The sequence below is a fragment of the Meriones unguiculatus genome, chromosome 7, assembly GCF_030254825.1.
Source record: "Meriones unguiculatus strain TT.TT164.6M chromosome 7, Bangor_MerUng_6.1, whole genome shotgun sequence".
Taxonomy (NCBI): Eukaryota; Metazoa; Chordata; class Mammalia; order Rodentia; family Muridae; genus Meriones; species Meriones unguiculatus.
The window spans coordinates 105720693-105738824 of NC_083355.1; the positions used below are offsets into that span (position 1 = coordinate 105720693).

The 18132-nt window shown below is 40.9% G+C and overlaps 2 protein-coding genes across 2 annotated transcripts in view; one reads left to right on the top strand and one right to left on the bottom strand.

Annotated features, from left to right (window-relative positions):
- The window catches only part of Kcnk13 (potassium two pore domain channel subfamily K member 13), a 93124-nt gene that overhangs the window by 7226 nt on the left and 67766 nt on the right, over window positions 1-18132 (top strand). The gene's annotated exons all lie outside the window — the stretch shown is intronic.
- Window positions 10093-10647, bottom strand: LOC110560666 (malignant T-cell-amplified sequence 1-like). Its single transcript, XM_021656658.1, has one exon. It carries the CDS (start codon window positions 10645-10647, stop codon window positions 10093-10095), a length of 555 nt encoding a protein of 184 aa, XP_021512333.1.

Below are 18132 nucleotides of genomic sequence, written 5' to 3' on the forward strand. Positions count from 1 at the left end.
GTGTAGGTTCTCTTTAGGCCAGTGCCTTGGGTATGGACACTTTGTAGTAAGTTATGAAATTAGGTGAGTTCTCCAACATTGTTCTTCTCTTTCAAGGCTATTTTTAGCCTTTCTGAGTTCCTTAAACATCAATGAGAGTTATGATATCATCTTGTTCCTTTCTTTGGAGAAAACTTGTGTTGTCTGTAAGCTAACTTGGGAATATGACCTTCCATTCAGCAGTGTAAAGTTTACCCGTCTGTGACCATGAGCTGCCTCCCTCTTTATATCTTTCTTTTTTCCAGCATTGTTTTGTAATTTTCAGAGTTTGAGTTTTACACTTTCGGGAGTTGATTTCTTTTCAAGTGTTGTATCCTTAATAACACCCCTTTCTTAATTCTCTTCGGATTTACCTTAAGGCATAGGAGCAGAAGTGGCTTTTACATCAGCTTGATTTTTAATTCTGTGATCTTATTGTACTCATGTATTTGCTCTGTTCACATTTTAGTAGCTTCCTGTCTAGGGGATTGTAGCATTTTTAAATAGAGATAGTTTTAATTATCTCTTTCCAGTCTGAAAATTTTATATCTTTAATTTCATGCCTGACTGGAGTCTTGAACACAAGGTTGGACAGAAGTAGCGAGAATGAACACCTTACTTCATCCTTCTCTCAAGAGGAAAACCTCCATTTGCCACCATTGACCTGTCAGTTCTAGAGCTGGCCTTGCTGGGGATGGCCAAGCTTCCTTTCCATTCTTTTCCTTCTTTCTCTAAACCGTAGAGGGAGTTGATGTCTGGCTGAACTGTTTTGTGCCTCTGTTGAGAGGACTTTGGGGTTCTCCCCTTTATGCCATGAACACAGAGTATTGCATTGGCAATTTCTAAGATGTCATAGACATTTTGGGTTCCCACAAAACATTTTACGTTCCACTTGTTCGGGCTGTTTCAGCCTTTTTCTATGATTGGGCGTTTGGTTGACTGGGCATACTTTACAGAGGGATTTTTTTGCCTCTCTAGCCAAAGAGATACATGTCTGTTTCTTTTCTTGTGATGTGTGTGTCATGTCTCTCTCGGTGTCTGGATAGTACCATAAAATGAGTTAAGAAGAGGTTTTTCTATATTTCTATCTTCCTGAGGTCACATGAGTTCCAGAGCCACAGTAGAAATGTCCAATAATTCCTAATTACTTGCCACTATAACAGCTTTCTAAGTCACATTTTAATTGTAATTACATACATGTGGGTACTAATAATTTTATAATGTGTAGACATGACTATTCTCTTTTTCGTAACTTTACTTTAAAAAAAATTATAGACAATGCATTTTTATCATATTCCTTCCCTTTTCCAACTTCTCCTGGATCCTCTCCACCTCCCTACCCACCCAACTTGATGTTAATTCTCTGTCTCTATCTTTAAAAAACTAAAATAAAAAGAAAAGAAAAGAAAGAAAGAATTGATAAGACAAAGGAAAAAAGGAAAGGAAAGAAGAGGAAGAGAAGTAAAACACACACACACACATACAAACACACAAAACATATGTTGATCAACTACTCCTGGCAACGGGGTCTACCCGAGAGTGTGGTTGATTTACCCAGAGACACTACTTTGGAGAAAATTGGCTTTCTTCCTTTCTTAGCAGGTATCAATCACAAGTAGATTCTTAGTTATGGGTGGGACTTTGTGTCCGCTTTCCCTTCCCAGTGCTGGGATTTTGTCTGGCTTGAACATGTGGAGGTACATGTGTTGTCAGAGTCTCTGTGAGTTCAAATGTGTATCGGTCATGTTGTGTCTGAAAGATGCTGTTTCCTTAGAACTATCCACCACTCCTGGTTCTTGGAAGCTTTCCACCTTCTCTTCAACGTAGATCCAAGAATCTTGGAAGGGTTTGATGAAGACATTGCATTTAGGGATGAGTTCTGCAAAGTCTCCCAGTCTCTGTACATTGTCCAGTTCTGTGTCCCTGTTAGTTCCCATGTGAAAGAAGCTTCTCTAATGAGGGATGAGTAAGGCAATGATCTACGGATATAGTAGTACATCTCTAGGAGTTATTTTTATTGCTATGTTTCTTTAGCAGAATAATGGTAGTGCATTTCTCCCCCAAAACCATGACATATCTAGTCTCAGGTTCTTGGTTCCTTTGGCATGTACAGAGTCCATCAAGGAGTGCACCTTAGTTTTAAAAAACAAAACAAACAGAAACAGAACAACAATAACAACAAAACCCTGGTTGGTTGCTCCCTTAACATTTGTGCCATTGTTGTATCAGAGTATCTTGCAGACTTGTCTCTGTGGCAGGTCATAGAGTTTTTGGCTGGATAATATTGATGCTTGCTTTTCTCCCTACGTAGTAGGAAAAGCACCTTTCAGCACCATGAACATCAGTCAATAGGGGTAAAACTTCTAGTTGGGCACCAGCTAGATTTCTTCATGTTTAGTGAATTAACTAAGCCATGTCTTCAGCGATATGGCCTTACTATTAGGTGACTGGGAGTAACCGATAGCCTTGACAATAGCCTATGAAGTTTGGGAGGGTCTGTGGGACCACTTTAACAACAACTCAATAAGATGTAACCCATTCCTGGCACGAAAGGCTTTACTTGGTGGTGTAAGATTTTTATCTTCTTCATTTGGTTTTTCGAGACAGGGCGAGTCCATTTAAATTCCTTTCATCTATGTATATATTTTAGAAAGCTTCTATGGTGTGTTTACATATGGCTTTTCAAAGGGCCTTTAGTGTTAGCTGTCCCTCCTTAAATTCCCTCCTTTACTATTTCTAACAGGAACTCAATGACTGGCTCTTTGGTCTCCCCACCCCCGAAGGGAGGAGCAGTCTTGTTAGGCCACAGAGGAGGGCTTTGCAGCCAGTCCTGAAGATACCTGACAAAACAGGATCAGATGAATGGGGAGGAGGTCCCCCCTATCAGTGGACTTGGAAAGGGGCACGGTGGAGATGAGGGAGGGAGGGAGGGAGGGAGGGAGGGACTGGGAGGGAATGAGGGATCGGGACACAGCTGGGATACAGAGTTAATAAAATGTAACTGATAAAAAAAATAATAAAAAAAATCTGTAAAAAAATATTAAAAAAAAAATTCCCTCCTTTACCCCTCTCTCCCATTCAGTCCTCCTTATTCTAGTTTTCCTTTATCTTTCCATAACATTATACTCTTATTTCCCCTTCCTTGACTGATCTCCTCCTTCTCCTTGATCCCTTACAAGCTTCCTAACCTCTGCAGGTATTTAGATTTAAATACACGTATCTAAAACTTAAAAGTTAAAATCCGCCGAGCATGGTGGCAGACACCTATAATCCCAGCACTCGGGGAAGCAGAGGCAGGTGGAACTCTGTGAGTTTGAGGCCAGCCCGGTCAACAAAGTGAGTCCAGGACAGTCAAGGCTGCATGGAAAAACCCTGTCTCAAAAAACAAGCAAACAAACAAACAAAGTTAAAATCCATATATAAAAGGAAACATGCAATATTTGTCTTTGGAGTCTTGGTTATCTCATCCATCCGGCCTGATTGTTTATAGCTCCATCCATTTACATGCAAACTTTACAATTTCATTTTTATTAATAACTGAACAACATCTCATTGTGTAAATGTACCACATTTTATTATCCATTATTACTTCATAAACATCTAGGTTGTTTCCAATATCTCACTATTATGAACAGAGCACAGTGAATGTGGATCTGCAAGTACCTCTGCGATAAAATGTCGAGTCCTTTTATATGTCCAAGAGTTTTATAGCTGGATCTTGTGGTAGATCTATTTTCAGCTTTTTGAGGAAGTGCCACATTGATTTCCATAGTAGCTGTACAAGCTTGTATCTCACCAGAAAAGAATATGTGTTCCCTTCATCCTCGCCAGCATGTGCTTGTCATTTGTTATACTGATCTTGCCTGTTCTGACAGGGTAAGCTGAAATCTCAAAGTAGCTTTAACTTGCATTTCCCTAATGACTAAGGATGTTGAACATTTTTTCAGTATTTCTCAGCCATTTGTGTTTCATCTTTTCAGAATTCTGTTTAGGTTTATATTACATTTTTTTAACTGGGTTGTTTTCTTGATGCTCAGGGTTTGTTTGTTTTTGTTTTTTTCCCAATTCTTTATGTATTCTAGATAATAGACCTCTATTTGCTGTATAATTAAAAAGACATTTTTCCACTCCATAGGCCACTGCTTTCTCAAGTGATGGTGTCCTTTGTGGTGTAGAAGAATTCTAGCTTCACGAGTCCTGTTCATTAATTGTTGGTTTTAGGGTCTGTGCTATCAGTGTCCTTTTCAGAAAGTCCTTTCCTGTGACAATGAGCTCAAGCCTATTTCCTACTTTCTCATCCATCAGATTCAGGGTATGTGGTCTTACTTTGAGGTCCTTGATCTATATAGAGTTGAGTTTTGTGAAGGATAATAGATATGGATCTATTTTCATTCTTCTGCACACATCTATCCAGTTTGACCAGTACCATTAGTTGAAGATGCTATCTTTTCTCCAGCGTGTGTATTTGGCTTCTTTGTTACAAATCAGGGTCCATAAGTTTATAAAATTATGTCTGGCCCTTTAATTCCGTTCTATTGATCAGCATGTCTGTTTTATGCCAATACCATGCTGTTGTTTTAAACAATAGCTCTTTAACACAACTTGAAATCTGGGATGGTGATACCTCCAGCAGTTCTTTCATTATTCAGGAATTATTCAGTATTGTTCAAGTATCCTGAGTTTTTGTGTTTCCATATGAAGTTGAAGATTGTTTTTCAATTTTTGTGAAGCACTGTGTTGGAACTTTAATAGGAATCGCATTGAATCTGCAGATTACTTTTGGTAGGATGACTGTTTTCACGATAGTAATAACTACAATTCACAAGCATGGAAGATCTTCCCTTTTTCTGGTGTCTTCTCCTTTTCTTTCTTTCTTTTTTTTCTTTTTCGTTTTTCTTCAATGCCTTAAGTTCTAGGGTTTTTTGTTTGTTTGTTTGTTTGTTTAACTATACAAGTCTTTCAGTTGCTTGACTAGAGTTATCCCAAGGTGTTTTTTGTTTGTTTGTTTGTTTTCAGGCTATTGTGAAAATACTGCTTCCCTAATTTTTTCTCAGTATGTTTGTCATTCATAGAAAGGAAAACTACTGATTTTTGTGTTTTAATTCTGCTACTTTGGCTAATGGTGTTTATCAGCTGTGGAAGTTTCCTGATGGAGTCTTTAGAATCTTTTATGTATAAAATCATATCATCAAATAAGAATACTTTGACCTCTTTATTTTCTATGTGAATCTCCTTGATATTCCTCAGTTGTCTTATTGTTAAAGTTAAGATTTTAAGTGCTGTATTAATAAATATGGAGAGAATGGACATCCTTGCCTTGTTCCTGGTTTTGGAGAAAATGCTTTAAATTTCTATGCGTTTAAAATGTTGGCTGTGAGCTGGCTATGCTGGTTGAGATTTGTCCCTTGTATCCATAGACTCTCTAGAACCTTTATCATGATAGCATGTTGAATTTTGTCAAAGGCCTGTTCTGCATCTAATGAGATGATCATGTGTGCTTTTCTTTCTTTCAGTTTGTTTATATGGTGGAATATATTAACTGATTTTCATATATTGAACCATGGCATATGCTCTTTCTGATGTGTTCTAGAATTCAGTCTGCAAGTATTTTATTATGAATTTTTAGTCTGTAGTTTTCTTTTTTGCTTGGGTGGTTTTGGTATCCAGGCTGTGTAAAAAGAACTAGGAAATGTTCCTTCAGCTTCTATTTGTGGAATAATTTGGAGAGTATTGATATTGGTTCTTCTTTGAAAGTCTGGTAAAATTCTGCATTGATTCTATCTGTCCCTGAGCCTTTTTTGGTTCAGGGATTTTTTTTTTTTAATTATTGATTCTATTTCACTAGAGGATATGGGGTTGTTTAATATTTTTTATTTCATTTTGATTTAACTTTGGTATATCATATATATCAAAAAAAATATTTCTTTTGGGTTTTCAAGTTTGGTGGCATACAGATTTTTAAAATATCTCCTTATGATTTTCTCAAATTCTTCAGTGTCTGTTGTAATGTCTCCATTTTCATCTTTAAATTTATCAATTTATCCCAAGTTTTTTTTCCAGGCTATTGTGAAAATACTGTTTCCCTAATTTCTCAGTATGTTTACCATTCATATAAAGGAAAACTACTGATTTCCTGTAATGTTTACCTTTTCATCTCTAATTTTATTAATTTTCATCTTCTCTCTGAGTCTTTTAATTACTGTAGCTAGAGATTTGTCAATATTGGTGATTTTTCTCAAAGAATCAACTCTTCATTCCATTGATTCTTTGTATTGTTTCTGTTTGTTTGTTTCTATTTCATTGATTTCAACTCTAAGTCTATTTTTTCCCCATCTACACCTTTTTAGGTGTTATTCTTCTTGTTTGCCTGGAGCTCTCCAGTGTGTTGTTATTTTTATGAGATTTCTCCAGGTTGTTTGTTTGGATGTACGCACTTTTCACTGTGTCCCATAGGTTTGGGTATGTTGTATTTTCATCTTCATTCAATTCTAAAACTATTTTCATTTTCTTCTTGATTTCTGTTTTTACCCAATTTTTATTCAGAACCAGATGCCTTTCATCCCAGCAGAGGCAGGCAGATCTCTGTGAGTTCACGGACACCCTGTTCTAGAATGAGTTCTAGGATAGCCAGGGCTACACAGAGAAACTTTGTCTCAAAAAAAAAAATCATTCAATAGTGAGTTGTTTAGCTTTCATAATTTCATAATTTGTGACTTTCTGTCATTTCTATTGTTGTTGATATCCAGCTTTTTAAAATCCATGGCGGTCAGACAGGAGGCAGGCTGCTATTTCAATTTTTAAAAATATCTGTTGAGATGTACTTTGTGTCCTAGTATGTGGTCAGTTTTAAAGAAAGTCCCATGGGCTGCTGAGAAGAAAGTATATTCTGCAGTGTTTGGGTGGGTGTTCTGTAGAAGTAAGCTTGGCCCACTGGATTTATGTCATTATTAAAATCCAGAGTTTATTTTTTGTCTGGACGACCTGTCTATTGACAGGAATATAGTATTGGAGTTGACTGCTCTCACTGTGTTAGGGTTAATATGTAATTCAGCTGTAGCAGTGTCTCTTGTACAAGCTTATGTGTCCTTGTGTTTGGTACATAAATGTTTTAAATTGTAATATCCTCTTGGTGTGTTTCTCCTTTAATAAGTACAGAGTGTCCTTCCTTATTTCTCCTGGTTAGTTTTAGTTTGAAGTTTATTTTTTCAGATAGTGAAAAAATCTACACCTGCTTGTTTCTTGTATCCATTTGCTTGAAATACCTTTTTCCATTCTTTCACCCTAAGGTGATTTCTATCCTTGGTGGTGAGGTGTGTTTCTTTGATGCAGCAAAAAGATTGTTTTCTAATTCAGTCTATTAGTCTGTGCCTTTAAATTGGGGAATTTACGAATTTAAGGAATTTGAGACCACCAGTGTTGAGATTTATTAATGAGCAATGTTTATTAATTTCTGGTGTTTTATTGTCATTGTGTGTGTGTGTTTTCTCCTGCCTTTTGATTAACTGTTCTGGGATTATTTATTCCTATGTTCTCTTAAGTGCTGCTAAACTTTTCTTTAGACTGTTTTCCTTCTTGTGTCTGTAGAGATGGGTTTTTCAGCAGAAATTACTTAAATTGTTTTTATTGTGAAATGTTTCCTTTCTCTGTATATTGTGATTGGTAGTTTTTCTGGGTATAGTAGTCTGGACTGGCATCTGTGGTCTCTTAGAGCTTGTAGAATGTTCATCCAGGCCCTCCTGGCTTTCAAAGCCTCCACTGAAAAATCAGATGGAGATGTCTTTTTATGTCACTTCATTTTTCCTTGCAGCTTTTAATAGCCTTGCTTTGTTCTGTACATTTAGTGTTTTAATTATTATAGGTCAGGAGAAGCTTCATTTCTGGTTCTGTGTATTTGGTGTTCTGTGTGCCTCTTTACCTTGATAAGCATCTCTCTCTCTCTCTCTTTAGATTAGGGAAGTTTTCTTCTGTGGTTCTGTTAAAAATATATTTTGTGACTTTGACCTGAGTATCTTTTCCTTCCTGTTTCCCTATCATTCATGGATTTGGTCTTTTCACAGTGTCCCAGATTTCCTTCCTGTTTTGTGCATTGAATTTTTTAGATTTTTCATTTTCTTTGATGGGGCTATCCATTTCTTCTACCTTGTTTTCAAGACCTAAAACTTTTTTTTTTCATCTCTTTTAATCTGTTGGTGAGGCTTACCCTGAGGTTCTTGTTTGATATCCTGAGTTTTTCATTTCCAGTTTGGGTTTTCTTTAGTGATATGATTTCCTTGTTAAATTCTACCTTCATGTCTTGAATTGTTTTCATTATTTCACTCAGTTGTTTGCTTGTTTTCTCACAGTCTTCATTAAGACATCTATTCATATCCTCTTTAAGGTTTTAAAACATATTCATAATTGCTATTTTGAAGTCCCTATCTTGTGTTTCAGCTAAATTGCCTTTCTCAGAGCCTAACCCAATAAGGTTGCTGACTTCGGGAGAAGGCATATTATCTTAATGTTCATGTTTCTGTGTCTGTGTTGGGATCTAGGCATTTTAAAGGATAACGTTTGAAATGCTTCTTGATATAGACACTGGTCTCGTCTTTGCTGGGTGGGTGTTCCATTCTTTGCTTGCCATTACCCACCCTGGTTCCTAGCCAGGTATGGTAGCTGTGGGATCCGTGGTAGACAGCAGGTCTAGGCCCAGCTAAGTGGTCGGTGTGGGGTCCTGGTAGAGAGCTGTTCTGTGGGTCATCAGGGAGTCACAAAAGACTGGAGATGGGCTAGAAGAAAAAAAAAAGGCTGAGAATGGCTGTGAAAAATAACTGGGATGGAGGGGCTGGAGAGATGGCTCAGATGTTAAGAGCACTGTCTGCTCTTCCAAAGGTCCTGAGTTCAATTCCCAGCAACCACCTGGTGGCTCACAACCATCTATAATGAGATCTGGTGCCCTCTTCTGCTTTGCAGGTATACATACAGGCAGAATATTGTGTGCACAATAAATAAATAAATCTTAAAAAATAATAAGCGCTACACAGAAAAACCTTGTCTCAAACAAACAAACAAAAAAAGAAAGAAAGAAAAAGTTAAAAATGAATCCTTCGTCCTGTGACTGAAGACCGTTATTACCTCCACTGTGTGAGAAAACTGAAGCCCGGCGGTTAGAGACGCTGTCCTAACCCACATGGCCAGTAAGTTGCGGTGCTGAGATTCAAACCCCACTCAGCCCCGATTTAAATACAGCATGATTGTCAGGTCTCGAGACTGTCAAAGATCGAGTGGAAATGGAACTGAAACAGTGGCCCTGGTTCTCTGTGTTTTCCATCACGATGTTTGCATATGATATTATAGGCGTGTTATTTTTTGAGATAGAGGCTCGCTGCTGTGCAGCCCAGGCTAGGGACATTTGCTTAAAAACAAAAGCCACCCTGACGATAGGTCTGCCCTGGTTGCCAGAGGCTCTGTGTAAGAGAAATAGGAATTGAAACCTGGACTGAGGCGTACTCCGAAGAGGAAGAGGGAAACCGTCGCGCCATTATGGCTGCCATGTATGGCTACTGAAGGGTGTTTATCAATGTGTAACAGTTGGAAAGGCATTGGGACAGAGCCTGTTTTTCAACTGAGTCAACGCATCCTCCTTTTCTGACGGCTCAGAGATTATTCAGGGGTTGCTCCAGGCTCTTGCAAGGTCTTAAGGTCACCACTGGGGTGTGAATACCCAAGGACTTCAGAGGAGTCAGGGAGATGGTGCCACTCGCGCGTGCTATGGCTATAGAGCACTTTCTGTAGTGCAGAACACCAATAGGCAGCCTCTGGGCTTTCACCTCTCATCCCCAGCTAGTGATGGGGTCCCTGGACCGCCACCTGTCCTATGGCTTTAGTGTTACAGGTACTCTTTGTTGCAAATCTCTATATGGGAATGTGCAGTTCTTCTCTGTAATTATTTAACACTACTTCTTGCTTTACGTTTTGTTTTAGCATTTACAGAATTTATTCAGCATAACCATGGGGGCATCACCTTCATGCTATCACATACAGACACAGACACAGGTATAGCAAAATATCCACATTTGGCCCAAGCACATTTGAGGTTCACTCATATGTCTCCATATGCCACAGCCCATCATTTAAATAATGGATATTTTCAATGCCAGCTCCTTTGTTGACTTTCTCAGTATCTTCTGTAGACATCTTCATGAAGCCAACACATAAAGCATGCTGCTTTCCTTCTGCCATGATTGCAATAATAGTATCTACTGCAGCAGGATAAAGCTTTGCTCCAGGAGAAGCGAAGCTGGGACACATGATATTTGCTCCACTGAGTACAAATTTCATGGCTCCTTTGTCAACCTGCCGATGTGGCAGGATAAAAGGATATTTATGAAGTAATCTTAACATTGGATGAAAAGGCCCTACCCTCTGTCTAAAAAAAAAAAACAACAGTAATTCTCCATTTACTTCAAGGATTCCTATATGTTTATGGAAGTGGACAATTTTCACAGGGCCTTTCATAGGCATGATTTGATTAAGCCACGGTTCAATACCTGGAAATTGCTCTACCAATTGATTCTTAATACCCTTAATAACCGAGGTTTTCAACTGGATGCAGTTGGACACATTTTCTTTTTCATCAGATGTCTTGAACATGATCCCAGGTGAAGGAGGCGATGATCAGGAAGGGCCTGGAATGGGAAGGAAATTGAAATAGTGAGAGTCCAGCAGGAAGAAGGCCTGCACTGACAGTCGGAGCTGCCGTCATTATCTGCTTGTTTCATGTTTAAGATGGTGATTATTATCAACAGGCCTTCAGCCAAAGGCCATTTGTGCTATCTGGCTCATTGATGATAACAAGTTGGCAAACGCTTAACTATCTCAAAGGAAAAGCGAGTACGGCTGGTCCAAGCACTTGCCTGTTAGTACAATTACTGCGGGCGTGGGTGAAGCCTCTGAGGGCAGAAGGCAGATCGAAGTGGAAGCAGCACCGTCAGCTCTCTCGAGCCTCAGTATTTGGGAAAAGTTGACTATGTGCTAAACTTTCAAAAAGAAAATCAATTCCAGCTCAAAACCCAGAATTCCCAATTCTCCTGGGAAAATGGGCGCTCTGGTCAGGCCAGGCTCACATTTGCATGAACTAGCCACTCACTGAAGAGGGATCATGGGTGCTCCTCCTGAGCAGCTCACTGCATCCCACGGTCCTGCCCGTGGCTGAGTGGCATCTGCGGTTCATCTCTGTCTTTGGCTTCCTTCTTGTCTCTTGGGTTTGTTGTTGTTGTTGTTGTTGTTTTATTTGTTTGAGGTATTGAACTTCACTGTTTATTGCATAATGTACTTCATTTTCAAACCAATTTAGCATTGTTAAAAAACATAGTTGTAAAATATACTAGTAGATTTGATGATCAAATGATCCCCATTTCACAAGCAAATTCTGTTGCCAGTTCTCATGCATGAGATATCACAGTGTGTTCCAGATGGGAGGAATCATAGTGACAGTGTAATCAAACTCCTGATGTGGACACAAAGGATGCTCCAGGATGGGTACGTGCCTTGCCCAAGGCAGAAGTTCATGATGAGAAAAGCTAGTTGGTAGCAGATAAGAATCAGAAAAATAATACATTCCCATGATTCTGAGGACAATATCCCCATTTGGGGGGAAAAGTAGACAGGAAAACAAAAAACAAAAAACAAAAAACATTGAGAGAAAACTGGCAGTCTTCAAGAACTTGAGCCATTTGCTACAGCTAATTTCCACAAGCTGTAAGCAGTGCAAAACAAAGAAACAGCAAAGTAAGAAGATATGTGCTGAGTCCTTATTAGAATTAATCCTATCAAAAAACACTTAAAGTTGACCTTAAGAAATTTGTTTTTCCTTCTCCTAGCATCATATACTTCCAGGAACTGTTCTGGATTAATAATCCTCCAATGCCACACATATTCCACACAATCTGTGTATTTACACACATACACACAGAGACAGAGACAGAGAGACAGACAGACAAACATTTTTTAATCATACAGTGATTGGTTGGGTCTAGTACCTCCAGCTTTGTCTCTTGGTTTAAAGCGCTAAGTTTGAGATAGAAAAAAAAAAAAAAAAAAAAAACAAGAAATCTCAACACCTGGCTTTGGATCAAAAATTTCAAAGAAAGAGTAGCTCAGCAAGCCTCCTGAGTGATGTTGTTTCTAATTGCTTCCGGTTTAATCATGGGGCAGGCAGGGTTCTCCTGATAAGATACGCATTGATTTTATTCCATTCTGGTTGGTTTCCTTCTGGTGATCCAAATCAGCAGGCACAAGTGCTTCTTCTACTTGTGGTATTTAATTAGGGAGACTCATCCAGAAATTCGCCAACTCTGTGGCAGGCTGAAGATTTCCCTACAGGGATATTAAGACCCGGTGCCTGGAAATGGTGAAAAGCGACAAGTTCAGAGGAAACTCAGTGTGGTAATTAAGAATGCATCAGGCCTTGTGTGGGGAGCGATGACAGATCGTGGCATCGCTGAGACCTCTTTGGACAGCATCCACGTTGATTTTGGAAAATGCTCAAGAGTCTGGGAGGAAGACTCCTCTCTAGCCTGTAATGTAGAATGTCCAGACATGCCAACATCATGCAGGGACTGGACAGTGAATATCAATATCGTTCTCTATGAGTATCCAGGGATCCATAAGGCATTAGACATTTAGCTTCCCTGTTCTTAGTGGGGTAAAACTGAGGAGTTTGGAACAGGGTCTATTGTTGGGGGTGGGGGAAGGAGAGGACTCCTCAGGGTGCTGGCTGAGCTGGGCTGCATCTCCCTGCCACCAGCGACAGTATGCCTTCCCCAATGGCCCTTTTCCTCTGACAGCCAGCAATAGAGAGGTGATGGGCTCACAGGGGTGGCTCAGCTGAACTACAACAGGCCAAGTGTACAGTGTGAGGTGTGGGGTTGTGAGGTTTCCTTCCTGCATAATAAAGCTGATTCTATTGCTTATCGTCAGTCAGAAGGAACACCGGAGCAGGGAGGGCTTGCTTCCTCTTCCTGCTTCCTAACCAGACAGCGTCTCATCTCAAGTCCATTGATGGGATTTACCCAGCCCCTGCCTCCCTTTACGTGTGCACCATGACCATGCCATGAATCCAACACCCGAGGACAGAATGCCTCAGCATCAAAGACTTCAGGGGGATTACAGTTTTGTCTAAAAACTCATGTGTTTGTTGTTGTTTGTTTGGTCCGGTTTTGGTTTTTTGAGGCAGGGTTCCTCTGTGTATCCCTGGCTGCCCGGGAACTTGCTTTGTAAACTAGCCTGGCCTCAAACCCACAGAGATCTGCCTACCTCTGCCTCCCAAGTGCTGGGATTAAAGGCGTGTGCCACTGCCACTTGACTTGAAATTCAAGTCTACCCATTAGAGAAAGTCCTTAAATGAGCTGATGTTACCTCCCCTCTTCAAACTTAAAGCCCTTGGGATGTTTGAGGCTCCTCATTGCACACAGGGAAGTGCGTGTGTGTTAGCTGGAAAGGAACGCGATCGCCGCATTTTACCATTGAGAAACAACCATAGTCAGTGTTGTTTGTCCTACACTGATCTCTGGTCTTTAAGGTCCTTCTTCCTTTTCCTCAGATGTCTCTTTACACAGAGGCTGGGGGACGCTTTCTAACAGCGGACAGCTCAAGAGCTCCTGGGAAGCGTTTCATCAACAGCGACTGTCTTCACTATTCAAATAGAGTATTTGGTCAGTAGATCTTCCATAAGGTTTTAGTAGCCCTCTCTAAAACAAATCCTAAGGGGGTGGCAAGATGGCACAGGGCTTAAAGCAGTTGCCTGGCAAGAGTGTGGACCGGAGTTAGAAATTCCCAGAAGCCATGTAATGCTGCCAGGAGGGCATTGTAGCCAGGGAGAGTAGAGGCAGGGGAGACTCAGCAAGCTGGCTAGCTAGACTAGCCGGATCAGTGAGCTCTGGGTTTGACTGAGGGACCCTGTCTCATTGAACAAGAAGGACGCGCTCTTGAGGATGATCCCTGACATGAGTCTCTAGCCTCTACATGCATGCACACCCACACACATGTGCCCACATACATGGTAACACACAAGCATGCATGCACACACATGCACACACACAGAAATGGAAAGAAAAGGAAAGGACCTATGTTTTTCTTTTCCTTCAGAGTGAGTACCATAGTCAGCCAATTAGCTCCATTGTTTGTTTTTGGTATTTGGGGAGTAGTGTGAGATGGCACCTTGCTTAAACGTATGTCTTAAACGTATGTAGTTGAGACTCCCAGAAGAGCTGCTTCTCCCAACAAAGTGGAGGACTGCTTCCTGAGCTCACCAAGAAAGTGAGCTATCCGGAGCCTTCATTATGAGGCTTTGTGACATGGTGACATAGTGTGCTGCTGTAAATACAGGAACAGTTGTACTGTCCAAAAAAAAAAAAAAAAGAGGCTGTGTAGGCTGTTATGCCTTCGCCTGTTTGCTTGCGTATTTTAGAAGCTCACTTTGAACTGACTTAAAATAAATCATGAAATTCACTTTAAAGGCACAGAGACGATTGCAGAGTTGTGGGGCAGGGAGTACAGGTGAGCCTCATAGGAATCCTAAACCGGGTAGAAAACAAGCAGAAATCAGCAGCCATTTTTCCCCAGTCTCTTTCTTTCGCTCTCTGTGCATGGCTGCGTTGTTTTTAACTCTTTCATTTTGCTGTCTGCTTTCTGTTTCTCCTCACTCCGGGCTGTTTGTGGCCACTCCTCCGCTGACTTGTTTCCTCCTCCATTGAAATAACCAACAATGATTGCCTATGGCTTCTTAGTCCCTACTCTGCATTCCTGGGAGGATGTGATTGTGTCTTGTCCAATCAAGTGGGGGTTGAACCAAACATAATAACCATGCCTGCCAAGGGTAAGCATCACGAGTGGAAATAGAGGCAGACCCCCACATCTTACCTTCTCTGCTGTGTTTTTAGTATAGCCCTTACTTCCTCTATACCCACAGACTCCTCCACCAGTATAACCAGCCATTAACAACAGCCGCAAGCCCTGTCTCCATCCCCAGTGGAGACTATTCCACTGAGTTACAGCATGAAGGCTCATGGATTCTGAATAAGAATGTCCATCCTCATACCTGTGACACAGCAGTAAACTACGCTGGGAATAAAAGCAATCACATGAAAACTCCCCTTCAGATGTATTCTGCCACAGAAAAACCTGCACATCCGTGTCTACTGAGACGAATTCGTGGTAGCTAAGAACTGAAATCTGCCTTGATGCCCACCAACAAGTAACTGGATAATAAAAGTGTGGTGTGTGTGCATAATGAAATTTTATTTAGCTATAAGAAAAAAATGAAATTTGCAGAAAAGTGCAGAAAACTGCCAAGGTATTATTTTATAAGGTATCCTGAACTCAGAAAGACAGTATCATATGTAGACCTGAGCTTTCAATGTAAATGTATGTACAAGTGTGTGTGTGTGTGTGCAAGTGTGTTTGGGAATGTAAGTAGAGACTATGAAAAGAGGCAAGGGACCACAGGGGGAAGAAAAGAGGTGTTGGGGAGGGAGGAAAAAAACAGAACACAGATGACATGGAAATAGAAAGGAGACTGCTGGGCGTGGAAGGGTCCAAGGGGAAGCAGGGGCGTGTAGAAGAAGAAGGGTATATTTGTTACTTGTCTGTTATCCGTGATACAACTAAGGCAGCTCATAGAGGAGCTTGTGTTTACAGCTCCAAGGGGGCAAGAGCCCATCATGTCAGGGCGGCATAGCAGCAGGCTGAGCGCTCACACCTTCCAACACAAGCAGGTAGCAGAGGGAGCAGACTAGAAGTGGCTTCAATGTTTCAGCTCTCAAAGCCATCCCCCAAGTGACAGACATACTTCCCCCATCAAGGCCACACCTCCCAAACCTCCTGAAACAGGGCCACCAGCTGGGGACCAAATCTTCAAATATCTCAACCTATGATAGATGGTCTCATTCAAACCGAGTAATAGAGAAGAGAATCAACAAAACATTTAAAAAATATATTTCTTATTTGAGACAATTTTTGAACATGCTGTAATAAAACCTAGTATTTTGTATGTTAACTGAAAAAAAAAAAGAACATTTTTTTAATCCTCTTTAGGGAAAGAAATGGAGTATATGAACACCCCATGTATCTCACATCCATTTGTTATCTACTGGCATAAACAGTGTCCAAAGGTCAAAGGTAAAATGCAACTCTGAAATACAGGCATCCTAACTGGCCGTCCTCATGAGACTCCAGCTCTCTCAGGACCCCCAACAGACACATCAGTGAATTGCACCAACCGAGACAACCATCCACATCCCTCTCAGAGCCTCTTTATCTTCTTCACGGTCTCTCTACTGCTCCCTGTACTAGTAACTAACCTAAGGGTTCCAGAAGTCTTTTAAAATACAACTTCAGGGGGTGGGGAGGTGGTCCAGTGGTTAAGAGCACTTGCTACTCTTGCAGAGAACCTGGGTTCAGTTGCCAGCACCCATAGGGCATCTCTCAAGCACTGAAAATCCACTTCCAAGAGATGTGATGCCCTCTTCTGGCCTCCACTAGTACCCGTACCTACATTGTGCATATACAGACAGGTGGGCACACATCCATGCAATATTTCTTTTAGTTAAAAATGAAATATGAACTCTGAGGATTTGGACATTCCCACTGCAGGGTTCTCTAAATACCATACTAAGGCTATACATCATTTTAGGTCACACATAGAAAGCACCACACTTATTTAAATGGTTAACTCTTTGTCCTTTATTTTCCCTGTTAATTTATTTAAATGATACACAAAAATATTCTGTGATTTCTTTTGTTAAAATTTTGCTTTTGTTACTTTTACTGTTATGTGCATGCGTGTATATGTGCATGTGTGTATATGTGCATGTGTGTATATGAAGTGGAGCACCCTTGTGCAACAGCTCGTGTCTGAGGACCAGAGAACAACTTGGCGGAGCCAGCTTTCCCCTTCTACCTTCACAGGGGTTCCAGAGAACTAAGGGAGATTATCAAGCTTTGCAGCCAGCATTTTTACCCACTGAGCCATCTCACCAGCCCATGTTCTGTGATTTATTGGCTCTCCTTGCTTGGGATGAGGTTGAATTAGAACTTTTAAGTGCTATAATTTCTACAACACAGTAAGGAGGTGATTGCTGAGGCTGAAGGTCCATACGGCCACATCACAGAGACTTCCGAAGGAGGGGAAAGCCTCTTTGGGGTTTCTGGTCTATTGAGGGAGCCACTCCTCATCTTTAGAAAACAATTTTGTGTTTACCTTTGAACTTCAATGAAACTCCTCAGTGACTTATTTGTTTCTAAACCATATTAGCAATGCGACCTGTGTTCTTCCTCAGCAAGCAGGGTTTTCCAGCGCAGTTGACCTATGTGAGGAACGTTCTCTGGGCTGCATTGCCTCTGACTTTACAGTGCACAGCAGCAGGTGTACAGGCTGTCCCTGGCTCCTCCCCCATTCAAGCCTCTCAGTGGCTTCATCGGTACCCTAAACAAATCTCTGAGGCATTGGTTTTTTTGTTCATGGGCTCCTTTTCATAAAAGCTGAGCGTGAAAATTTCAAAAACAAAAATATTAGTTGAGTTTCAAGAAACTGAGGGTTGATGTGTCTACACAGTAAGCTATTAGAAAAGAAGGGCTTCGGGTTCAGCGGTCAGTTTGGGGGTATTAAGTTTCCTGTTAGAGGCAGCTGTTTGTGGAGGCAAGTTTTATGGGCTCTAGACAAGGCGATGGCTGTCACAGAGCAATGTAAGCCCTCCCTGATGGAGGCAGCATGCCCACAGGGTGAGAACCTCACCACGCAGTGGGTAGCGAGCCCAGAGATTGGGAAGCACACTCGCATAATCATTCAGAAGGGCCCTGAACATCTGCTTTAAGGAGAAAGTCACAGATCTAAACATTTTCTCTTAGCAAACAAGTGTAATTTTCTCCTCCGGGGGAGCCTAATGGTATCAACGGCCCCCAAAACAAGAATTGGTTCTGACATACAAACACAGTAAGATTTCCATTCCTCATGGGACGGATCCCTGACTCACCGTGCTCTGAATTCTTCTCCAGCTGCTGTTCCATGAACAACTAAGGCTCAAATTTCTCTTCCCTCCCCGGATATTAATGTGAGCCTGCATGTTCTATGTTAGGATG